This window comes from Paroedura picta, chromosome 6, assembly GCF_049243985.1.
Source record: "Paroedura picta isolate Pp20150507F chromosome 6, Ppicta_v3.0, whole genome shotgun sequence".
NCBI lineage: Eukaryota > Metazoa > Chordata > Lepidosauria > Squamata > Gekkonidae > Paroedura > Paroedura picta.
The window spans coordinates 112,363,906-112,390,167 of NC_135374.1; the positions used below are offsets into that span (position 1 = coordinate 112,363,906).

A 26,262-nucleotide genomic window follows, 5' to 3' on the forward strand; every position below is an offset into this window, starting at 1 on the left:
ACACCTAGGAGGAGCTTGGAATGTCTCAAACAAGCCAGAATTTAACCCAAGCCAGAATTTCAAGACAATTTCTAATATAGAGAACCTCTCATAATTAATAGACCTTGGATCCTTGCTAAGCACCCCACTGATGAAAGGTGTTTGAATATGTGAATCTGCCTTTTACAGAATCAGATCACTAGTCTTTCAAAGTTGATATTATCTACTCAAACTAGCTGTGGTTCTCCAGGGTCTCAGGCTCTCCAGGTCTTTTACATCAGCTACTGCCTGATCCTTTAAGTGGAGATGTCGGGGATTGAACCCGGGACCCACTGCAAGCAAAATGGAGGCTCTGCCTCTGAACCACAGTCCTTTCCACCAGGAGAACTTTCCACCAGCTTTTCCCCACCATGATCCCAGGAGTTGAGAAGGAGAAGGAGAGTCAGTTTTCATATGTCGCTTTTCTCTACCCGAAGGAGTCTTAAAGTGGCCTCCCTTTCCCTCTCCCCACAACAGACACCCTGTGTGGGAGGTGGGGCTGAGAGAGCTCTGACAGGACTGTTCGGTGAGAACAGAGCTATCAGGGCGATGATGAGCCCAAGATCACCCAGTTGGTTGCATGTGGAGGAATGGAGGATCAAACCCACCTTTTAGAAGCTCTTAACCACTACATCAAAACTGATCCTTGAAGGCACAGTAGGGGGGAAGGGGAAGAAGGTTTTGGTGGAGAGGTAAGAAAGTTCATTTTTGTGAGTGTTCTTCTGTTTGTGCTCAACAGGGTCCCAACTCATACCTATATGTTGTGGAAATGTTCCACCACAACACCAGTCATGACAGGAATTCCTTTTTCAAATTGCAGATTTGGGCTCTGTGTTACATCATGGTGGCAGTAGAGGAAACACGTTATGGGAGAGCCAGTTCAAGTGGGCCCGTGTAACTGTAGGCAGAGTTTAAATGTGCTAGAGGGTGGAGCACTAGGTTGCTTAACAGAATGAAATAATTTTATTATGAAGAGAAACAACCCTGAACAGCAAGAGGAGAAAAGAGAGTCCTAACTAACGGTTCTAATTGTTGTTTTCAGTCATTCTGTCTGTCGAGTTCAGGAGGCAAGCAGGGAGGAAGTATGCTCAAAAGAGAAGGACGCCAATCAGGGTACTGGAGGAGATAATTTGAAAAATATCAGGAAGTTCCTGATTTAAGTATGCTAAATACACTTCTCCTCCAATGCCCCCTGCAGGCCACTCTATATTCTGCTCAGTCATGCACACCGCAGATCTTGCATATTCCTACAGTAACAACTGTGAGGCGTGGGCCAGAGGTCTCTTGCTGTTTTGCATCTCTGTGTGGCTCTGTTCCTGTGTTGACCTTTGTTTCAGCTTTCTTCGAACAGCAGTTTTCCATTAGCCATTCTAGTGGCCATCCATGGGCTATACAGTGCTTTTGCAATGGATTTATAGTTCAGTGCAATAACAGTAGATTCCCCTCACCCCACCTTCCTGTATCTAAGGTGTTCATAGCAGGTGCTCTTTATTTTGGTGTCTGATTCCGGCCTCAGTGTGACTAGAACAAACAGGGATAATGTTTGAACATACTGTGTAACCACAAAGATAACGTTGTCATGTTGCCTTTTGAAATCATGAAAGACCAGAGCATGCCAAGTCCCTCATAGTTGTCAGTGGGAGATGGGGCGTGGGTTCCTTCCAGAAGCAGGGAAGAGCGCAAGAATTAACGTAACTTGCTGTTGTCACGCGGAAGTGACTGGGGGGGACAGAGAGACACTCTGGCTTTTGGGCATAAACTCTATGGTATAATTACTTCCTTCTTTTCCCCTTCCTGTGCCAAGACCCCTAAAATGGGGGGGGGGTCACAGTTCTAGTGACACACAGTTCTCTTAGGGCTGTTCTCACAGAACTGTTCTATCAGAGCTCTCTGAGTGCCACCTACCTCAGGCATTTGTAAGTCACTTTGGGACTCCTTCGGGTAGTGAAAAGTGGGGTATAAAAAAAGCAGCTCTCTCTGAATCCAGCACTGTAAACGGTGCGTTGGTTTTCAATAAGGAAACTGAGGAGCAGCCCTGCACACCGTGATCCTTGCATGCTTTATGTTACCCTTGACCTTCGTAATGAAAATCCCCTCTCTCTTTTCCTATGGTGCAGGTTCCAGATGTGATCAGTAGCATCAGGCAAGCTTCCAAAGCAGCCCTCAAGGAGGATGTCAAGCCCAGTAAAGACAGTGAAGATGCCTTCTACAACTCCCAGAAATTTGAGGTCCTCTACTGCGGGAAGGTGACCGTGGCTCACAAGAAGGCCCCCTCCACTCTGATCGACGACTGCATCGAGAAGTTCGACCAGCACGAACGCCAGCGCCTGAAGCTTCTGAGCGAAGGCAGCACGGAATCCAGCGTTGACCTTGCTGAGAATGACGGCGATGCACCGTCTTCTCCTTTGGACAGTCCCTTTGAGGAGGCGGACGCCGCGGACGCCGCTGGCAGGAGTCCCGCCGGGATGTTTACGGTCGGAAGCCAGACGAACCTGGCGAGCCTGGCGAACTCCCGTCTCTCTTTCCCCGAGCGGATCTTGGAGGATTCTGGGTTTGACGACCAGCAGGAGTTCCGCTCCCGATGCAGCAGCGTCACTGGGGTCATGCAGAGGAAGGTGCATGACAATGCCTTAAAAACACAGTCTCGGAGACGACACGCAAGTGCCCCCAGCCACGTCCAGCCATCGGATTCGGAGAAGAACAGGACCATGTTGTTTCAGGTATGGTCCGGGTGTGGTTTGTGATTCCTCATCCTGGGGGCAGAGAGTATATAAATTTTAGTTAAGAATTCGTTTTATATACCGCCGTTCCCTGGTGGGCTCACAGCGGTTTACAATAATCTTTAAACCGCCCGTGGCGCCACGGGCGCCACGGACTAAATAATTCGTTAAGCCCCCTAGAGGTGGGCTTTGTCCGTGATGAGGAAGGGTCTGGGTTGGACCCTTCCTCACGACAGAGGATCGGAGGGACCAATCGGCAGGTGCTTTGCGCCTGCCGATTGGTCCCTCCGATTCCCAGCCTGAGCAACTGCGAGCCGCGCGCAGCGCGGCTCGCAGTTGCTCCTGGACTGACGCGGCGAGAGGCGCGAAGCGTCAGACCGCCGCCCGAGGGAACCTCCAGCAGTCGCGCGAAGCGCGGCTGCTGGGGGTTCCCTCCCTGCTGGACTCACGCGCCTTCTCCCCTTTCAAAACCCCTTTTTATAAAGGGGCTTTGAAACTAGTAAAAAGATAAAACACAGTAAAATCCCATAGCATCCCTTAATAAATACTGTTACCCCTACTAAGGCGGCAGGCGAAAAAATCTACTCTCACCTCCTTGTCCAGCCAGGGGCCAATCCTTGTACCGTTCTACTGGTGGTAGTGAGGTATCAGATCAACCAGTTGTTATCAGATGTTACCAGAAGGGGATCCTGGGTCGAATATCAGGACCCAGCCCTGGCCTCAACCATATACGCCTGGCGGAAGAGCTCCATCTTGCAGGCCCTGCGGAAAGCTGACAACTCCGGCAGGGCCCTTAGCTCTTCCAGGAGCTCAGTTCACCAGGTTGGGGCCAGGACCTAAAAGGCCCTGGCCTGGGTCAAGGCCAGGTGAACATCCTGAGGGCCCAGGACTACCAGTAGATTCGTACCCACAGAGCGAAGAGCCCTGCGGGAGGCATAATCAACCAAGCGGTCCCACAGATCCTGTTCTTGAGCTCCGTTCGTCCTCTTTGACCTTGTTGGAAAGGATTAGTGCTTGGGGTCATATCTCTCACTGAATAATGCTCACGCCACAGATTGGCCCCCCGGAGTGGTTCACAAGACCACACTACAGAGAAGGAATGGGGTGAAGCAATGGGATTTGGTGACGTTTGCATTCTTCATTTCTTCCCTGAGGAGAACCACAGACCGCACAAGTTCATAAGAAATGCCAAAACGGTGTGGGGTTTCCCTGCCCTCATCAGGTTATGTTCAAGGGTATATCTTTGTGTGCGGTTGATTTTGAATGGAGTACTTGTTTCGGTTGCAACAGCTTTTAATTATGGCTTGTTTATACAATATTTCTCGTAAATGTTCCCAGTCCCCCCATGAAGTTCTGAGGGGTAAACTGGAGGATTGCAGACTGGATTTCCAGATGGTGAGGTGGATAGGGAACTGGTCAGAAAGCCACACTCAAAGATTAGTTGCCAAGGATGTTTCATCAGATTGGAGGGAGGTGAACAATGGGGTGCTATGGGGCTCAGTACTGGGTCTGGTATTGCTCAACATTTTAATCAGTTATCTGGATGAGGGGGTGGAGGGACTCATTAAATTTGCAGATGATGCCAAATTGGGAGGAGTTGTGAACCCCGTAGAACAGGGATCCTCAACCTGTGGTCCTCCAGATGTTCATGGACTACAATTCCCATGAGCCCCTGCCAGCATTTGCTGGCAGGGGCTCAAGGGAATTGTAGTCCATGAACATCTGGAGGACCACAGGTTGAGGATCCCTGCAGTAGAAGACAAAGTTCAATGACATCTGAATATGCTGGGAAAATGGACAAATGAGAACCAGATGCAATTCAATAAGGATAAGTGCAGAGTTCTACATCTGGGTCTCATAAATGAGACACATGCATTTCTGGGGAACATTGTATGTGAGTGAGATCTTGGGGTACTTGTAGACTGTAAGCTAAATATGAGCAGACAGTGTGATGTGGCCGAATGTAGCCTTGTATCAACAGGGGCATCACATCAAAATCACAAGACGTCATAGTCCTGCTGTGTACTGCATTGGTCAGGCCACACCTGGAATACCGTGTGCAGTTCTGGAGGCCTCACTGCAAAAAGGACAAAATTGAGAGGGTGCAGAAGAGAGCTATGATCTGGGACTTGGGGGCTGTGCCTTGTGAGGAAAGGCCAAGAGACTTCAGCCTGGAGAAGAGGAGATTGAGAAGGGACATGATTGTTCTCGGAGGAGGGTAGGGAATGGTTCCTGGGGGCCTCAGAGCATAGGCCCCACAGTAATGCGTTAAAACTACATCGGCTAGATATCAAGGGGGGGGTGGAATTCACAGTCTAGAGTAGTTCAGCAGTGGAGTCGGCTGCCTAAAGAAGTGGTGGGCTCCCCCTCACTGGAGGTCTTCAAGAGCGGCTGGACAGATACTTATCCTGGATGCTTTAGGCTGAGCCTGCATTGGCCTAACTATGATTCAATCTATGATTCTATGACTTAGGCCATGAAAGTCTTCAACAACTGGTTCTCCCTTAAGCTTTGTCTTTCCCCTTCCCCCAAAAAAATATTCTTTGACCTCTGTTGTTTTTTTCCAACTGTTTTGGGACCTTTGGCTCAGGAGCTTGGAATCTTGTGTGCCAACATGTCGGTATAAATGGTTGAACAAGCGCAATGAGATGGTCTGTAGGGGGGAGGAATGCTTCAAAACAAAGTTTGTAAGTAGTTGAGAGTGTTAGGAGGCAGGTCCTGCCTGTTAGAGGCTGGTTGTTGCTTGTAAGGCTGGAATTGTAGTTCGAAGCACAGGGGAAGACCAGGGGCTCCAAACATTACAGAGGCTAGTTAACTGTGTAGCAGACAGGTGTACCCTTAGTCACATGTTAGTATGAGTACGACCCACTTTCCAATTCCAGCTGATCCTATAAAAATCAGGATAGTCGAAGGATAGTGTCTTTCTTCAGCTATATCCCTCTTTAAGAATTGCTGGTTCAAATTTTTTAAGGTCCTGGTAAGGTGTAACTTACCATTGTTAATAGGTTGTCTCTTGTCTGGCATGTGATACTTCCATTGAGTAGCTGCTAGGAAACTGTATGCATTAAAGTTCTTCTTTCATCCCAAATGTAGTGACTTAAAAAAATAAAACATGTATCTCTTGTCTTTCTGCTCAAATAAAATTTTTATCTCTTGTCTTTCTGTTCAAGGTTGGACGATTTGAAATTAACCTCATCAGTCCAGACTCTAAATCTGTTGTGTTTGAGAAGAATTTTAAAGATATCTCATCATGTTCTCAGGCAAGTATTCAGAGCTCGACAAAAGTCAGTTTGGAAAAACAGAATTAATGTCTGGAGAGCAAAAAAATTGGAGGGGAAAAATGAAAGAAAGAAGTACAGGGAAGATCTCTGTCTACTTGGCCTTTGGTTCTTCCTGCTTGCCATTGTTTCTAATACTCTACAACAGGGGTAGTCAAACTGCGGCCCTCCAGATGTCCATGGACCACAATTCCCAGAAGCCTCTGCCAGCATTCGCTGGCAGGGGCTTCTGGGAATTGTAGTCCATGGACATCTGGAGGGCCGCAGTTTGACTACCCCTGCTCTACAACCTACAGAATAGTACAAAGAGAATTGGAGAGGGTTTGAGATGCTTGAAGTGCATATTGAACACTGATTGCTTCTCACTTTAGTTCCCCTTATCCTTGAAGGATGTAACTGTAACCTAACTGACGTTCTTCTGCATGTTCTCATATTTTAAATATCCGAAGGACACATTTTATATTTTTAATCGCTGCATGCTTTTGATCTGATAACTAACTTACTTATGAGACAAGTGGTTTCAATCTTGGTTCAGTCATAAAGGGTATGACTGCCCCCAAGTAAGCTTGTCTGACCTCAACCAGGGCCAGAGCTTTCTCTGTCCTGGCCCCCGCCTGGTGGAAGGAGCTCCCAGAAGAGATCAGGACCCTGCTGGATCTTCCACAGTTCCACAGGGCCTGCTAAAAGGAGCTCTTCCACCAGGCATTTGATTGAGGTTAACCGAACCGGCAACATCTACTGGGCCCCCAGAACCCCTTCCCAAGAACTCTGAACTGACTACCATGGGATAGTTAACATGTTAATGTTGTTCAACCAGTTACTAAACCACTGTCATGGTTATTACTATTGTTACTATTAACACTGTTGTTTTATTAGACATTGTTACTGAGTTATGCTGTACTTCCTCCATGTTCTCTCATGTTCCATGTACACCGTCCTGAACTGCAGGGGGAAGGTAGTATATAAATATAGCAGACAAACAAACAAATAAATAAGAAAGAAGCAAATGGTGAAAGGAAGGGAATCTTTAATGGTTGAATAAGTGCTACATGTTTTGTGTTCAGCTTTGTCAGGGGGACTTCCCTGAAGTAATAGAGAACATAAAATGTATTAAGTACATCATTTCATTTTTTTGGGGGGGAGGATAAAATACAAGATTTATTCCATAATTCTCTATTTAATTTGTTGAATATATATGATACCCTAACTCCTCTTCAACAAATACACTAAACAGAGATTTATGTAATATAAATTTCATTTTGTATATGCCTTGTGAAATTGTAGTAATGCTGGTTTAGTTTTTACATATTAACAGCAAATAATAAATCGCACTCTGTCCATGCTCTGTGAAATTATCCTGTATATTACCTAATTTTTTAAAATGTTCTTAATACCTTATCTTCATTCAGTCATCAAAGGGAAAGCAAACCTTTTTTTGATTAAAAATTTAGAAGTAGCTCACTAAGAGCTACGTTATTTAACATCTATATGCGTCCCCTGGCTCAGCTGGTACGGAGTTATGGGCTTGGGTGTCACCAGTACGCTGATGATACCCAGCTCTATCTCTTGATGGATGGCCGGCCAGATCTCCCCCCAGAAAAATTCGCCAGTTGTTTGGAAGCAGTGGCTGGATGGATCAGGAAGAGCCGCCTGAGACTCAACCCCTCTAAGACGGAGGTCCTTTGGCTAGGCCGAAGGGAGCAGGAACAGGAAACGCGTCTTCCCTGCCTGGACGGGGTACAATTGTCATCTGTGCCCCAAGCCAGGAATTTGGGAGTGATTCTGGATGCCTCACTTTCCATGGAGGCCCAGGTCACTAAGGTAGCCCGGACGGCGTTTCTCCATCTACGCCAAGCTCGGCTACTAGCGCCCTACCTGCCCCCGGAACACCTGGCCACTGTGATCCATGCAACGGTTACTTCTAGATTAGACTTCTGTAACTCGCTCTACGCGGGCCTACCCTTGTCTCTAACCCGGAAGTTACAGCTGGTACAGAATGCAGCTGCACGGGTCCTCACTAAATCATCTTGGAGGTCCCATGTTCAGCCTCTGCTGAAGCAGCTGCACTGGTTGCCAGTTTGTTTCCGGATCAGGTTCAAGGTTTTGGTACTAACCTTTAAGACTATACGCGGCTTGGGTCCTGCATACTTGAGGGACCGCCTATCTCCTTATGCCCCCTGCAGGGCACTTCGCTCTGCGGGTAAGAATCTGCTGATGATCCCAGGACCCCGGGAGGCACGCCTGGCCTCGACAAGGGCCAGGGCCTTTTCGGTCCTGGCCCCTACCTGGTGGAATGAGCTCCCTGAAGAGCTGCGGGCCCTGTCGGAGCTCTCTGAGTTCCGCAGAGCCTGCAAAACGGAGCTCTTCCGCCAGGCGTTTGTCTAAGGCCGGGTGATGGCCCGGGGCTAAGATCGGACCCCTCTCCCCGGAGGGGGGAGGCCAGTACTAAACTGACCTGGTTCCCCAGAGTGTTCCATCCTATGCCCAATTATCCTCCGTTCCCTTCTGCTCATCCAGTGGGCCTGTACGGGAATAGTTTTAATCGCCATCATTGTGACTTAGTCATTGTTTTAATGGGGTTTTAATGGGGTTTTAATGGGGAATTTTAATGGTTAATATATTGTATTTGTATTAAAATGTTGTGAACCGCCGCGAGCCGGTTTCCGAGAGCGGCGGTCATACAAATCAAATAAATAATAATAATAATAATAAAGAGGCAGAAAATGACAGGGCATTTCTTGATTCTGGCTCTGATCCCTGTCTGAATGTGGGCTTATAGATTATTCATAACATATAGTGACTTGGAATGAGGATAGGCATTTCCACATGCCCCTAAAGAGGCTTTTAGCCTTGTGGTGTAGATGTGTCTCATCATACTCATTGCCTATACATAGCTGAGTCGGGGCAACTCCTGGTTTTGTACAAGAGTGGCCCCAAGTCAGTGCAGAACTACTATTGGAATATTTGGGCAATATTCCCTAAAGTTAGCAGAGTGTACCAGGCTTAGAGCAGCAACAGCTGACCATGTGGTCTGTGTGCATGCAAGAGGGAGAGCAACAAAGCAAGTTGAGATTTCTTTAGTCATTTATTAAAGAGCTACATTTTTAAATAGGAGAGAGGTAGAGACCTAATCTAACTAGATGGCAAGGCAGGATCCATGCCTGCATCTATGGTGCCAAAGATGGGTGGGCAAGAGAGGGCTCTAAAAGAACCAGGAAGGAATATCGGTCCACACATCAATGGGGATAGCAACAAAAGCAGAGAAAGGGAGGATGCTAGGGCACAAGCCTATCTATCCCCAAAACTCCATCATAGCCCCCTCTGAAGGCAAGGCCTTTCTCTTTCAACAACTGCAGCATGGTGTATGGTTAAAAGTGGTAGACTCTAATCTGGAAAGCAGGGTTTAATTCCTTTCTCCAGCCAGCTTGGTGTATTATTATTATTATTATTATTATTATTATTATTATTATTATTATTATTATTATTATTATTATTATTATGCGATTTATTACCCGCCACTCCCTTGCAGCTCGTGGCGGGTTACAGCATTCTAAAACCCCATAAAATCCATTAAAAAACCATTAACGACACTACAATCCCATAGTTAGCCGGCTAGCCGGCGCAGTGGTTAGGAGCACTGACTTCTAATCTGGCAAGCTGGGTTTGATTCCACGCTCCCCCACATGTAACTAGCTGGATGACCTTGGGTTAGTTGCAGTCCTGTTAGAGCTGTTCTGACCAAGCAGTAATATCAGGGATCTCTCAGCCTCACCTACCTCACAGGGTGTCTGTTGTGGGGAGAGGAAAGGGAAGGCGAATGTAAGCCGCTTTGAGACTCCTCCTGGTAGAAAAAAGCTACATATAAGAACAAACTCTTCTTCTTCTCATGAAGCCTGCTGGGTAACCTTGGGCCAGTCACAGTTCTCTCAGAACTCTTTTAGCTCATGTCACAAGGTACTTGTTTGGGGGGGGGGAGGAAGGACAGGCAATTGTAAGTTGCTTTGAGACACATCAGGCCTGCTGGGTGACCTTGGCCCAGTCCCGGCTCCCTCTCAGCCACACCTACCTCACAAGGTACTTGTTGGGGGAAGAGGAAGGGAAGGCCTCTTTGTAAGCCTCTTTGAGACACATGAGGCTTGCAGGCTGACCTTGGGCCATTCACAGTTCTCTCAGAACTCTCTCAGCCTCACCTACTTCACAGAGTCTATTGTGGAGAGAGGCAAGGTAGGAGATTGTAAGCTGCTTTGAGATTCCTTAAGTAAGAGAAAAGCAAGTAGAAAAACATCTTCTTCTACATAATTGTCTTGCTTTTTTAAAATAACCAGATATCATTATTTCTTCAGACACTACATTATTTCTGTGTTCTGGTCTCATTTTCCTAGAGTAAAATAACATCACTTGAAATTGCTTTTTCATGACTGTAACAGTACCGGAGTGGTTTGATTTTATGTAGAGAGGTGTGCTTGTTTAGAGTTTTGTATGGTTAGCTAAATCGTGAATGTCAGTACTGTGTCAGTATAATGTTGCCTACCAGAAGCAGCGGTGTGAATTTCCTTGTACGGTGGAGAACAATAGGCATGGTTGCTTGTTATCTGGAATGTTGAACCACTCGGCTAGGAGCTAAGCACAGTGAAAGGGGCAGGTGTACTCGGCATGGGGCTGCAGCGTCCATGTATAACACCTTCATGGCACAAAGCTCTTTTTTAATTTTACTTTCTTCCAAATGCCCGTTTGGTCTCTGTCTTTGCTCTCTGTCTTTGGCCGGCAGTGCTGAAAGGCAGCCCTCACCAGAAACACAGTCTGTTTGGAATGTCTGCTTGGTTTCTCAATTTTAAGTTATTTTCATCATAAACATAAAAGATGCTCTAGTGTCTCTCCGGAATGGTTAATGAGTGTCCTTGCTGGTTTTAGTGAGTGCCCATGCTCATCTGAAGAGCTTCTTGACTCTGAAGGACAGCAGTGTTTACTGAAAATAGCATCTCAATTACACACCAGATAAAACCAACAAGACAAAGCTAATTATAATAATTGTACTTCGTAAGTGGGGAACTTTTATTGAGTCATAAGTCCACCGTGCTGAAAGCTCTGCTGTTTTGCCTTTATTGGATGGAGGGGCCCAGAGAGAGACTCCCTGTTTCAGGTTTTTCCATGCGTGCCACAAACAGAAAGAAATCTCAACATCCGAAAATCCTGTCTGTAAAGTAATGCAAGGAAAATATGTGGAAGACAGGCTCCATATGGAAGGGGTTTTTGGAGGCTTCTCTGTCCCCTTTTCCCTCCATCTTTACCATTTAAAGGGTGTGCAGCCTTGGTGTCACGGATTTTAGACCAGGTCAGAGGACAGTGGGAAAAGAATGAGCCAGCGAAGTGACCCAAATGAATTGAATGGGAGCAAACTGCCTCCTTTCCTGAATGCAGTGGAATATTCGGTGTAACTCCTTAGAACAAGGATTCCCAACCAGGGGCCTGCAGCCTTTCCCCTACTGCCTTAATGGATTCAGCCATTGTTCCATTGTTCCACAAACTTCCATTGTTTCCCCCTCCTGAGCTTGACTGAGTACTTTTGTGGTTTCTGCTCCTCTTGTGCTGGTCTATGACTATAATAAAACTAACTAACTGAACTCCTAGGAGGGGGCGGAGCCTACACACTTACTCCTGTCTTAAACCACCTCCTTTCACTTCCCCTTCAGTCCTCCTCAAACCTACCTGTTAACCCAGGTGGTGATGTCACTTCCTGTGGTGTGGCAGGGAGGTGTGACCAGCTGATATCACTTCCGGGGCTCCTAGAAACCTGAAAAATTACTTCAGCGTGTCCTCCGTGATCAAAGGGTTGAAAAAGGCTGCTTTAGAATATTCAGTGGTTTTATAAGCATCTGTTTCCTCAGCCCACTGTTAGGTACTGTATACTGTCTTGCTTAAAGAGGGTTATTCATACATGCAGTTCAGTGTTTTAAAGAAGGCCAATGACCTTGCCTTAGACCTTGTCATAGATCTTTGCGTCTGGACACTAGGATGTTTGAAGACTGGTTTCACTTTGTAGTTTAAATAAAAATGCCTTTCTGTGGGAAGGCCTTTCGCCGTGCAAATCCCTGGAAGGTGGGGCTGGGACTGAGGGTACATCTGTTCCTGAGATTCTCTGTGATGCATCTTCAGCAATGTTTTCTCTGCAATGGCAAGTTCCTGTAGTTGCTCCCCGAGACTTCCGATAAAGCTACATTTCACTCCTCACTACAGAGTCCTGAGTCGCCTTTAGTGCCTTCATGGGCACTAGGGTCATCACAGAAACAAAAGCAAGGTTTACAGTTTATCTCCAGCTGCACACGAAAGCTCACGCCTTGAATAAATCTTTGTTGGTCTTAAAGGTTTCATTGGTCTCAAATTTTGTTGTGCAACTACAGGCCAACATGGCTATCCACCTGCATTCTACTTTATGAGACTACTGTATTTTTAAATGTAGTTTGGTGCAGAGATATTTCAGGATTACCCAACCTTGGTGAGGCTGTGGACTCTGTTGGAGTTTTGAAAACCGTTGATTAACGTCACTGTCACAACTAGGGTTGGGCAGGTTGGCATCCAAAGTGGCCGTTCACTCCTGACGCAGCCAGTGCTGCACCACGGGGGGAAGGGGAGGCGTGGGCATTGGTGTGCCTGCATGTGTGCACATGCCAACGCCCATGCCTCCCCTCCCCCCCACGGCGCAGCGCTGGCTGCATTAGGAACGAATAGCCACTTCGGACGCCGAAGCACCCAACCCTAGTCACAGCCACTCTGCCTGGGCATGGCCAATCCCAAATGGCTGCCATAGGATATGAACTAGGAATGTGCTTATTTTCAGCTTATTTTACTGAGCTTGTTTTTATGTGTTTGGACAACTGTCCTGAACTAATTAAGTATATCACCCGAATTCTATTATTGGTATAGAAAGTTGGGTTCCGTAAGATTCGAGAAACCCGAATTTTTCGGCCCCCAGGCATTTAAAGGGATTAACATCAATTGAAATACCTTCAGAGCCTGCTAGTCAGTTGATCCTGTTGAGAGAAGCTTGGCTGTGTGGGGAGGGCTGGTTCAAATCACTACCCCAGAACAGCCCAACTAACAGCTGATTTGGGGAGAGAAGCCTTTCCATGGGATCAGCTTTGACAGTGCAAGGGGGCAGTTTGACCCGCCTGCCCTGCAGAGCCTGCTGGCTGACAGCTAACCATTCCTTTCGCTTTCCTCCCTTTGGAAGTGGGAGGAAACGAATGGGAGGGTTTCAATGGTTTAAATGGCTGCCACCATTTAAACTTAACAGTTGACCAGCAGATCAGTCAAGCTGTTAAACTTAAATGGCCTCAGCCATTTCAGGGCTCCCTTTCTTCTCATCCACCTTCCAAGGGGAGGGAAACAAAAGGGGACACAAATCTAAAGATGAATCAATTCTGGGTTTAGTGATTTGGCCCGCAAATCAAATGAATCGTAGATTGGTTTAGGAGCTACCAAAAAAACACACACACTGAATCAGCTCTGAATCAACATTTTCTGCTGATCTAAACCAAATTACACACTCCTAGTCTGAGCCCAGTCATCAAATATTGTTAGGCTCAAGCCAAGGATCTTCATGCGATGGAAACAGCTGTTTCTCTATGGCTGCGTCCCGCAGATGGAATGGTGATACATCCTGGACTGTTTTGAAGAACCTGCTGTTTCAAAGAGATGGAGGAAAGCCAGGATTAGTTCTCAGGTTTGGGGAAAATATTCTTTGGAAAAGAAGGAGGTGGAAACCAGAAAACACAGTGGCAGCACCACAACTGTTGATAACTGGTCTAGAATCACTCTTCACAAGAATGCATTCTTACTCTTGGTAAAATGGCAAATATATGTCAACTAAACAACGTTTTGGTTCTTTCCCCCCACTTTATTCCTGTAGGGCATCAAAAACATTGATCACTTTGGCTTTATCTGCCGAGAATCGACCGAACCTGGCATCAATCAGTATGTCTGCTATGTCTTCCAGTGTGCAAATGAGTCTTTGGTAAGTTTATTACTGCTTTTTTCTGCATTCTGTTTCTAATGTCAAAATGCTTCCAATCCACCCTTCTCTCACCCAGCGAAACCCATTGCAGGTTCCAGCTTGTTGATTAGTTTTCATCTCAAAAAGTTGTAAAGACTTCAACTGTGAGATGTTTCCTTCCTTTTGTCGGGAAATGCCTAGTCCGTATGATGATTTTCCCCTGACTTCAGCATGAAGACTAGTTCATAAGCCTCTGAGAGTCAGAGAAAGGAAAAGCAAAAGAGACTGCTATTTATTGTTTATCCTACTTCTGTAGTAGACATTCAGTGGCACTGAACTTTGTTTAATACCTATATCAATCTTTGCCTGTTGGGAGTGGGGAAGCCGCACCAGTTGAATCATGGTGCCACTGGTTTTCTCGATCCCACCCATATGTGAACAATTGCATTATCCTGAATGAAGGAATAAGGATTCTCTGGGATTTTATTTCTTTACGTTGCCTTTCTTGCTGAGATTCAAGGTGGACATCAGGATTCCTTGTTGCTATCTGTGTTGTGACCAGTAGGAATGTGAGAACTCCCGATGAATTATAATTTCAAATTTTACATCAATGACCTTGACTGTCAGGGCAGATAGTTTGCTGGGAAGCTGGTAATATCTGGGCTCTCCTACAGCTGCAAAGACAATGGGCAGCCTTGAGCGAGCGTAGAATTTTAATCTAGATTTTATTTTATTTATCTATTTGATTGATTGGCCCGCCCCTCTCTGACAGCTGTGTCGGGGTGGCTAACAATATTAAAAACCTGTACATAGAAAATGTAAAACTATTAAGAATTAACTATTAATTTTTTTAAAAAAATTTGATATCTAAAGTGGATAGGGAAAGACTTTTCTACTGTATGTAGAGGGATAATTAATGTCATAGGTAGCGAGATCCGGCGTTCCGGATGACCTTTGTGATCATACTGTCCATTTATAGTTGTTTTTAGGTATTTAACTCTTCAACAATTCCAAATGTAAAAGGTCTTTTTTGTCATTTGAATTTGGGATGGTAAGATGCCAACCCCAAATGAATCAGAACAACCCCACCCCAAACCCCCCCCCCCCAAATCCTTTAACTGAAACCTTTCAAAACATAATTCCAACAATAAGCTTGTGTGATTTTTAAGGCTTTAATAGCACAGTTAAGATGTGGCAACTGAATAACAATTATTTTAAAAGAGACATTACATAGCCCTTAAATCCTTCAGTAAACTTGGGCTACTTTCTCTGTTCAAATGTGCAGGTCTCATTCCTTTCATGTTTTTGTAATATCCAACTATAAAAAAAGAAGTTCAGATCAAATTAGAAGCCACTCCAGGTCTCTTTCCCCCCTCCCCTGCCAAGGTCTGGGTGTTTCAAATGGCACAGTCTCCTCATTTAAAGCATATGAAGGGAAAGCAAGGCATGAAAATGCATTTGAATTTCTATACCGGCTGGGGGGGGGGGACCGTGTAACCTTTGACCTGTTTCCCCCGCAGAGAATGCCAAGTTTGGCCGCCTTGAAGCAGGGAGAGTGTGGGAATCTCGCACTGCGCTATTTGTGATGGTGTTACGGCAAAGCCAGACTGGCGTCTGGGTACAATAAAGGCAGATGAGTTATTCAGTTGGTTACTAATTGACATGGGCTTCTCTTCCGTCCCTCCTGCTTCCAGAATATGTAAGGGGCTAGCTTCTCTACTCTCTGCGAAGGCAAAAAGGTTCATTATGGCTTCCTGGGATAGTTAAGCTCTTATCGCCCAGTTGGCCCGATCTACAAAATCCTTGGCTCGTGCTAGTAAAGCCTGAAGCCACTGTTTTGTGCCACAAATAACAAGTGGCAGGCATGATACTCTGGGCAATTCTCTTGCAGGACCCTTCCCCACCCAAAATGAAAGGAAGCTCAGTTTTCCAAAGCAGTATCTGCCCAGTATCTGCCCTTGAAATCTAATATGAAATCTAATATGAAATCATGCTCTGTGGTTTGGTAGTCAAACTGCGGCCCTCCAGATATCCATGGACTACAGTTCCCTTGAGCCCCTGCCAGCATTCGCTGGCAGGGGCTCATGGGAATTGTAGTCCATGGACATCTGGAGGGCCGCAGTTTGATTATCCCTGGCGTAGACTGTACTTAAATAAGACAGAGGACACAAATCAAGTCCAGCGGCACCTTTAAGACAAACTTTTATTCAGGGTATAAACATTTTTTGCATGTACAATGCTTTAGACACATTGAAATGGAAGTTGCCAAGGGTTGCCAGTCCCCAGTTGAGGGCCTGGGATCTCCCAGTTAGGAGCCTCTCCCCCTGTTTTAGGACTCTCCAAAACTGGGGGAACTGAACAGGCACGAGGAGGGAAGAAGCAGAAAGTAAGTGTGACATGCTGACGTCACCTGGGAGCAAGGTGGGCATGTTGGTAATGTCAGAAGGTGACACTCTGGTTTTGAGGCAAAACTATGGTAAGAATCTAATTTTGAATGTTGATTTTCGTGCTTTTCAACGCTCCCAGAATGTGCACTGCCAACAGCTACAAGGGACTGGGGATGGGGAACCCTAAAGTTGCCAGTCCATGTGTATGAATATAGGTAAAGGATGATTAACATATAACATCATAAAGGTGCTTAACAGATGCAAGGACCAAACTGGAATAGCAAGCTCAGTTTCTATGGTCACCATTTGTTTTGATTTAATTCTGGGGGAGGAGGAGAGACATAATAAGGGAAATAAATCTGTTTTTTTTCTGATTATTTCCTTCAGTAAGTTTCCACCCAGAATTAAACCCAAACAGATGGTGACCATATAAACTAAGTTATTCCTATTTGGTTGATACATCTGTTAAATACCCTTATTATGTTGTATGCTATTCTGCTGCTCACCCTCTGCCTGTATGTATGGACTGGCAGCTTCCATTTCAATGTCTCTGAAGAAGTGTGCATGCACCCCAACGCTTAAATAGAACTCGGTGCCTTCAAACTCACAGTTCTTTCTGCTTTGTCAGACCACCACTGTTACCCACCTGAATCTATCTTAAACAAAACAAAACTACTATGTTATAATTAGCATTAAAAGGTGCAGGTTTAACGTGTTGCTTTTGATCCTCCTTTCCAGGTCGATGAGGTAATGCTCACTCTCAAGCAGGCTTTCAGCACAGCTGCCTCCCTTCAAAATGCGAAGACTCAAATTAAACTCTGCGAGGCCTGTCCAATGCACTCACTGCACAAACTCTGTGAAAGGATTGAAGGTAGCTCAGGGCCTATGTTACTTGCTGAATAGGGTTGCTTTTTTCATGTGGCAACATAGGGTTGTCAGGTCTACTGGTCCAGATGGGATACCCCCACTTTTGGGATGCACCTTGCCCCCCCCCAAGCCGGAGGAATGTTGCATTTTAATGTCACCCAGGAGCAACATCGGCATGCTGGGTGCTTTGGGGTTGGGGTGGCTCTCCGGCTTTTGAGCAAAACTCTATGGTTTGAAGCAAATTCTACAAAGAGTTTTGGCCAAAATCTGGAGTGTTGTGACCCCCAATCCTCTTCTGGTTTTGGGGTAGGTTTGGAGGGTGACCCATGGCCCTGACATCCCTAAAACCATGACGCTCTAGGAACACTCCCTCAGCTCTGTGGTAAATACCAGAGTGAATGTGTCAATACCTAGAGCAGTGGTCTTCAACCTTTTTATCACCGGGGACCACTCAACGCTTGACAATTTTACTGAGGCCCAGTGGGGGGGGGAGTAGTTTACTCCTCTACTCTCAACCACTGCCCTAATGCTCTCTGATCGCTATGGTAATGTTTAAACATCCCTTCAAAATAAGATACAGACACGCCACAACAATGAACATAAGGAACATTTTATTTTCATGGAAATTTTAACTCATGACAATGAGAAATCAATGGGAACCCTGAGCTTGTTTCTCTGCAACGAGATAGTCCCATCTGGGAGTGATGGGAGACAATGACACCCGAAGTGTGTTGTAAAGGGCCGGAGGGGGGGGGGGGAGAAGGCGTCTTTCACGGCCCACCTCCAATTAGTCGACGGACCACATGTGGTCCGTGGCCCACAGGTTGGGGATCACTAACCTAGAGCATGGCAAGGCAGGGCAGTCACTTCTTGATCTTCAGCTAGAAGTGATATCAAAGAGACAGCAGTGTGGTCTCCTCCCCCATTTTCCTCCCACTGCTCAAAGGAGTGAGGGCAGGACCTCATCAGGCCCCTGGGATAAGTCTGGAGTTGGCTTTGTCCTTCTCCCAGACAACTAGAACATCTAATTATTTTAAAATAATGAGATGATCAGAATTATATATTACATGTCAAATGTGGCCACAACACAGAAAATACCACGATTCTGGCAGAGTTGACCTATAGTGTGATTGTTTTCCACTGGTTTTCACTGGAGGCCTGAAGGAAAGGCCCGATTTTGCAGGTAAGATCAGATTAGCCCATCTGCAGGCCTTGGCCTTTTCTTCTGTACCTGCCCTGTGAAGTTCACTTCTTTAGAGAGGCCTGAAAGAATCTCCATGGAAAGAATGTCCCATTTGCACACTAAATGGCAATGAACAGGTTGCTTTTTAGAGTTTCAGGTTTTTGTGGGGGTCCACTCTGCTCTATTTCCTGAGTAACCTTTTCTCCTTAGGTACAGGGGATTTTTCTTGGAAGCACAACTGATTCGTTTCAGGCAAAAGTAATTTTTTTGTGAAAAATAATCTCCTTGAGAGTGTAGGAGGTTACTTAATGGGCAGATGACAGATCTGCCTGTGGAGTACAAATCTTCAAGGAGATCTTAACTTTGCTTCCCTCCCAGTAGTTGCTCGCATTGGGGATGACATGTCCATGCCTGGATTGCAGTGTTTTGTTGGCAGGGGAATGGAAGACGCACTTTCTCTCGGCCTTGAGTTAATCCTAGAACTGTAGGTGTGAGCGGCACAGTAGCAAGCACTTTGATATTTTTAGCTCCCTCTGGTGACCAAACGGCCTACGGATAGGGAGTCTGGTAGCCTCATCATAGCCTCAGTTTCATTGCATGCTATCTGAAGGCAAAAGGCAAATAACAATTTTCCTCTTGCTGGCAATAGCATAAGCATAGGGCGTTCGCTTTGCTCTATAATAACTGGCCAACTAGCATTGAGAGCCAAAACTGAAATTCTTAGGAAAGTTTGGAATCTGAATATAATACATAGAAGCTAATATCCTTCCTTTGTATACATAATTTCCCAGATATTAGTAAAGGTAAAGGTATCCCCTGTGCAAGCACCGGGTCATGTCTGACCCTTGGGGTGACGCCCTCTAGCGTTTTCATGGCAGACTCAATACGGGGTGGTTTGCCAGTGCCTTCCCCAGTCATTACCGTTTACCCCCCAGCAAGCTGGGTACTCATTTTACCGACCTCGGAAGGATGGAAGGCTGAGTCAACCTGGAGCCATATTAATACTTGACCCTAAAAGACACTCATGTTATGCTGCATGATAAAGAAAGAAAGAAAGAAAGAAAGAAAGAAAGAAAGAAAGAAAGAAAGAAAGAAAGATAGATAGATAGATAGATAGATAGATAGATAGATAGATAGATAGATAGATAGATAGATAGATAGATAGATAGATAGATAGATAGATAGATAGATAGATAGATAGATAGATAGATAGATAGATAGATAGATAGATAGATAGACAGACAGATAGATAGACAGATAGATAGACAGATTGACTGATTGACTGATTGACTGATTGACTGATTGATAGTGTGACCAGAATAGGCCCAGCTAGCTCGATTTCATCAGATTGGAAAGCTAAACATGGTTGGCCCTAGTTAGCACTTAGATAGGAAACCATGAGAGAGAAGAGAGAGAGGAAGTGGGGAAAGGGAGAGAAAGATGTTTGTAAGCTGCTTTGTGACTCCTTTGTGACTCCTTTGGGTAGTGAAAAGCTTCAGCTCTATGTAAGCAAAAAGTGATGCATGTTAGTAGGATGTCCAAAAGCTTCTCCGCTTCTTCATTCTATAAGGTCTTTACCCACCAAGAGCCAAGCTTGTGATTCAGAGACATTTGTCCACCCTCAGTGACAACGAGCAAGCTGACATCTTCGAACGTGTCCAGGTAATAAATGGAATTTGTTGGCGTTCTTTGTCTAGGAAATCGATGCAAGGATGAAGTTACTAGATCGGAGACTCCAAGAATTAAAAGCATCCTCTTGGCCTCCCTGCCCCCATCATGTGAGAGATAATTTGGGTACATAGTCATTCATAGTTGCCTTTGATGTTGGTTCTTTACTAGTTTTGGAACTAGCGTTATAATAAACTAATCTAGAGGCACTAAAACGGGTCTCCAGCATGGAGCATGCCAATTGTTTTTTGAACGTGGATGGGGACTGATAGGGTTTCTGGCTGGCCTTTGGAGATCTAACTAGCTATTTAAAAATTTTTTTTTTAAATATTGGTTTACCCAAAACTGCCACCACACCACAAGCACCTTCACCATGTGACCGAAGTTAAGCCATGTCACCTATTTTGTGGCTGGCTCCGCCTCCTGCAGCAGCCATTTTGTGGCAGCCATATCGCAACTGTGCCCACTGGAATATGTCAAAATTTCAAAGGTGCTTGCAGGCTCAAAAAGGTCGGAGACCTCTTTCCTACCAAAATGGGTGGTCTACCATCTTTTAAAAATCAAACTGTAGATGTCAAGAGTTTCTAAACAGATCTTACAGCTGTCCCCTCTTTACAGAAAATGAAGCCTGTTAGTGACCAGGAAGAAAACGAGCTTGTGATCTTACATCTGCGGCAGCTGTGTGAAACAAAACAAAAGACGCACGTGCACATTGGCGAGGCACCGTTGGTAAAACCTTTACTCTCTTGGACCGTTTTGTAATGGCGGAAGGAAGACACATGGGAATGAGAGAGGATAAATGCTTCTGTGGGCAGGGGTGGGGGGTAGGGAGAAACCATTATTTGAACCCCAGCGCACTGCAATCCTGCTTCCTGCCTGAATGGCCCAGGCTTGCCCGATCTGGATGAATCTTGGGAGCTGGGCAGGGTCAGACCACCAGGGACATTCAGGGCCTCTACACCAGGGGTAGTCAAACTGCGGCCCTCCAGATGTCCATGGACTACAATTCCCAGGAGCCCCCTGCCAGCATTCGCTGGCAGGGGGCTCCTGGGAATTGTAGTCCATGGACATCTGGAGGGCCGCAGTTTGACTACCCCTGCCCTACACAGAGGCAGACAATGGCAAGCTGCTTCTGAATACCTCCTGCTTTGACAACGCTGTAAGGTCAGCTAGGTCCATAAGCCAGCTAGGACTTGACGGCACTTCCTACCAGTACCGAGTTTTCTTGAAAACGATGGAATAAAGACAGTAATACTCTGTTGGATAAAAACCATTTCTTTATATGTAATGACAGAGCCTGAGGCTACCGGGAAAAAAAATCATTTTTGTGTTACAAGCATGTGTATAACAATTTATAACAAGCATCTTTATAACGCTTAATATTTATCAACAGTTCTTTGGTCACAATATGCTGGAGGCACCTGTTAAGAGTGAAGAAACCAAATTACTGTGCCGTGAAATGCAGCAAAATAATAAAAAAATTATAAAATTGGGGGGGGGGGGGAGCAGTGAAAACAAATTGGAGTTGCAGTTAAGACTTATTTCCCATGCCAAATGGCAGCTTCTGTAATTTAAGAGAATACGTGGACTTCCTTTGGGACTTAAGTTTTTGGATTGCAGGGAATTCACAGAGAACTCAGTACTCTTTGTCCAGGGAGCTATTTCTGGGAGAACTGGGCTACGCAACAGGCCCTGAGAAATTAGCTGTTGAAGCCTCGGTGGTTGAATTATATATAGGAGGGGCTGCGCCTCAGTGGGTGAACCGCTGCTTTGCTATGACAGATGTCAAAGGACTGAAGGGTCCTTTAGCTTCACAAGCACTTCAGTTTACTTTGTTGATACATTTTACTTAAAGGCCTTTACTGATGGTTTACACTTTAAAAATGGGATTTAAAGTATTATAATGATAATGATGATGATGATGATGATGATGATGATGATGATGATGATAATAATAATAATAATAATAATAATAATGAGCTTTTTGAGCTGCTAAACTGCCTCACATACAGGTAATAATAATAATATTTTTATATCCTGCCCAACCCTAGTCTGCTCAGAGGGGTAACATCAAGTTAAAACAGTCCATAAAACAATTTTAGATATAATATATATATATATAATTTAGAAGAATAAAAGTTGGTTCTTATATGCCACTTTTCTCTACCAGAAGGAGTCTCAAAGCGGCTTACAATCGCCTTCCCTTTCCCCTCCCTGCAACAGGCACCCTGTGAGGTGGGTGAGGCTGAGAGAGCCTTGATATTACTGAAGAAGAAGAAGAGTTGGTTCTTATATGCCGTGTTTATCTACCAGAAGGAGTCTCAAAGCGGCTTACAGTTGCCTTCCCTTTCCTCTCCCCACAACATCGACCCTGTGAGGTGGGTGAGGCTGAGAGAGCCCTGGCAGGACTGCTCTGCGAGAACAGCCTTATCAGTGTCATGGTGAACCCAAAGTTACCCAGCTGGCTGCATTTAGGTTTTAAAATCTTAAAGGCCACCACATCTTTACTAAACTCAGTCTGAGAGGGGCTGATAAGTGCTTTAGTTAGGGCTGAATAAGCCCTGGCCAAGGCTAGTTTTATCTCTTTGGGGCCAGGAACCGTGACCAAGTTTTGTTCTTTGGGAGATGTAGTGAAAAGACTAGCAAGGTAGCCCCCACATGTTCAGTGCAGGATCTGGGTTCGCTAGTGGAAGAGTGGCTTCCCTGAGGCCTTACTGTAATGAACCGTGGCATGTCCTAGTCTCTTAGCTGCTACACAGTATGAGCTCTCCATGAACTGTATTACAACTCAAACCCTGGGTGGCTTTTGTTGCTGTTGTTCATGTACAATGTAGGGTAGGCTCAACAGAGGGTTGCCAGCTTCCAGGTGGTGGCTGGGGGTCTGCTGTTACAGCTGATCTCCGGCCAATGGGGAACAGTTCTCCTGGAGGAAATGGGCACTTTGGACTCTATGGCATTCTAGCCCAATTAAGTCCCTCCCCTCCCCAAACCCTCAGACTCCACTCCTAAAAATCTCCAGGTATCTCTCACCTTGGAGCTGGCAACCTTAGCTGAGCAATGCCTTGGAAAATAACCTCGCAAAGATTTAGGTACCCCTCTTCACTACTTTGTTGCTAAAAGTTTGGTTGCATAAAATATTGGGTGCCTGCAGACATCTCTATTGATCAAAACGAGCGTGTATTCTCCCATTTGCTTTAGCAGAATACCTGCAGCAACTCAGGTCCCGAAATCGCAGCGAGCGGCGGCAGGTTCAAACTTGACGTTCTGAAGAACAAGGCCAAGAAATCCTTGACTAGTTCTCTGGAAAACATTTTCTCAAGGGTAAGCTTCCTGAGCATCCATAAACATTCAGGATAGAATTGGCGATAATATTGTCATCTATTAGTAGATCTTTCATTTGTTTCTGACTTGCAGGTTAAGTAGGAGGCCCTGGCATCTGTTTTTGGCCTCCGGCCTTCCTAAATCCGTCACGCATGCCGAAATTGCGGTTGAATGATAGAGTGCCCTAATTATTCTCAAGCTTGTCTTGTATGCAACAGCTCCTGCTGAAATTAGGATTAATTTGTGTTGTCAGAACAAGTGTGGTTTGTACATTTTGTGGTGTTATTTATTAAGGGATTTTTCTCCCTCAACACATCCCCCCCTCACAGCGATTCCCCAATCCACAAGGGCTTTTGGCCCCCCTTGCCCGAAGGGGAGAGTGATGGAACTGCTACCCGTTTTAAAGTGTTTAATTTACATAATAATACACGGAGAAACAAAACCAAGATTCAGGTGTGTGTGTGTGTGTGTGTTTTAAACAGTTCTGAGCCTGTACTGGGGGGAGGATTGTTTTTTATTTGCGTAAATATGAACTGTGTCCAATCCCAGATCTCACCAATGCAGGATCTGTCTCTTGCTGTCGGCACATGCCTAGCTAAAATTCTTGGTATCTGAAAAATGTAATGGGAACGGTAAACACATTTTGGAACATCTGAAAGGAAACCGATTATTTCCAGAAGTAAAACCTCTGGATCTTTTACATCAGGGGTAGTCAACCTGTGGTCCGTCAGATGTCCATGGACTACAATTTCCATGAGCCCCTGCCAGCGTTTGCTGGCAGGGGCTCATGGGAATTGTAGTCCATGGACATCTGGAGGACCACAGGTTGACTACCCCTGTTTTACATGTTGTTGTTTGGTGTGCCGCTAAAGATTTATATTTCACAAACAGATGTTTTTTTTCTAAAAGGACAGTCCTTCATAAATATAGTGCATGTAGAAAGCCTTTGCTATGTGTGGATGTGAAAGCGAGACAATGAAGAAAACTTGACAGGAAGAAAGTTGATTCATTTGAAATAAGCTGTTGGAGAAGATTTTTATGAACACTGTGGGCTGCCAGGAAGGCAAATAAAGGGGTTCTAGATCAGATCAATCCCAAATTCTCCCTAGACCATGGATCCCAGCCAGCGATCCGCAGGAGCTCTGGAGGGGGTCCATGGCCTTTCCCCTCCTGCCTTAATGACCTCTTCCACAAGCTACAGAACCGGCCACTTCCATTTCTCCCCCTAATCCTGAGCATGAGTGAGTTCTCACGTGGTGACTGTGCCTGGGAGGGGACAGAGCCTGCACACCTACTTCCACGTTAAACCGCCTCCTGTCTCTACTACCCCCAATCCTCCTCCAGCCTGCCTGTTAATGCAGGTGGTGATGTCACTTCTGGTGACATTTCATTTGGGGGGGCATGTCAGGAAGGTGTTGCCAGCTGACATCACTTTTGGGGCTTCTCTAAGGTCAAAAGGTCCTGAGGTCCCATCAGGAGAAGAAACATCTTGCTGGAAATAGTGTCTAGCTCAGGGGGTAGGCAAACTGTGGCCCTCCAGATGCCCATGGACTACAATTCCCATGAGCCCCTGCCAGCATTTGCATTTGCTGGCAGGGGCTCATGGGAATTGTAGTCCATGGGCATCTGGAGGGCCACAGTTGGTCTAGCTAATCATTTTTGTGGGCTGCATCCACACCAGAGAGTGCTATACAGTAAAGAATTGTTACAGTGCAGTGATACCTCAGTATCCAGCCATGTGTTGGTGCAGCCCTGACTTTGCTACCTGTTGACTTATTGTAAGCACTAGAAAATGGGGCATAAACAAACAGCTTCTCCCCCTCCCCCCCCCAATGTCCTGTAGGGAGCTAACAGAATGCGTGGCCGTTTGGGGAGCATGGACAGCTTTGAAAGATGCAACAATCTCTCTTCGGACAAAGTAAGTACCTGGTTTTAAGAAGGTAATTTCAGAGCGTAGCTTTGTTGGTCTGCAGTAAACTTCGTTCTAGTAGCAACTTATAGAGACCCAACAATATTTTCTGGATTTCTTGAGAGTCAAAGCTGCTTTCTTCAGACACAACAGGATCCTTGACTCTCAAAAGATCTTTCTTGCCATTTCCAATCCTCGTCCCCCCTCCCATGCCTGGTCCCCCCTATAAGTACACCCCAATGTTCAATGTGCCTTTGTCTCTGCCAAGACGATTGCTCAATGAGTCTTGGCCCATGTTAGTTGCTGCAGTATTTCTGTTCAATAAAGCCTTTCTTTTAGATCCTTACTCTGCCTGGACCTTGGAAGTTCCTTTATCACAGGCTCTACTTGCTAGCCTCTGCCTGATTCCTGACAATAACCCCCCCAAAAGTCTTTTGGGTGACTTAAGGTGCTGCTGGACTCAAATCTAGTTTTTAAAAGACAACAGTGCACTGCAAGATTTTATGCTAATACCTACTTTCTTGTTCTGCTAATATTTTTAAAAATAATAACTATACTTCCTCAATCTTTCCTCAGACTCCCTTTATTCAGTTACCAGACAGGAAGCGATAAGGACGATGAAGAAACATATATTTAAGTCTGATTATAACACAACAATCTGTAGAGCACATGTTTGTTCGACTCATTTTGTTGATACTGCTCATACTTGACCATTCCTCACTATAGAGGTGCCTTTATGTTGGCATGCCTCAGTGACCTACCAACTAGAGTTATTTATGCCAGGGAGGTATTTAATGATGCCGTACTTTGATAGAATATGTGATTGTGGGCCAGGTAGTGAAGACCCCCTGTATCATTTGACCTTTGAATGCAATCATTTTTCTGAGCTAGAAATCTTTTAATTCTTCCTTGACTCCCAAA

The 26,262-nt window shown here is 45.4% G+C and overlaps 1 protein-coding gene across 4 annotated transcripts in view; it reads left to right on the plus strand.

The window, feature by feature from the left end:
- TBC1D4 (TBC1 domain family member 4) overlaps positions 1–26,262 on the plus strand; it is a 117,492-nt gene that overhangs the window by 57,407 nt on the left and 33,823 nt on the right. For 2 of the 4 annotated variants that reach the window (XM_077343978.1, XM_077343980.1), the window contains exons 2-9: positions 2,136–2,738; positions 5,909–5,998; positions 13,923–14,027; positions 17,132–17,264; positions 20,014–20,105; positions 20,730–20,840; positions 23,310–23,432; positions 25,276–25,350. In XM_077343978.1, the coding sequence (XP_077200093.1) occupies positions 2,136–2,738; positions 5,909–5,998; positions 13,923–14,027; positions 17,132–17,264; positions 20,014–20,105; positions 20,730–20,840; positions 23,310–23,432; positions 25,276–25,350 (1,332 nt within the window). The remainder of the gene's footprint in view (positions 1–2,135; positions 2,739–5,908; positions 5,999–13,922; positions 14,028–17,131; positions 17,265–20,013; positions 20,106–20,729; positions 20,841–23,309; positions 23,433–25,275; positions 25,351–26,262) is intronic. The other 2 variants (XM_077343979.1, XM_077343981.1) reach the window with 1 other exon arrangement.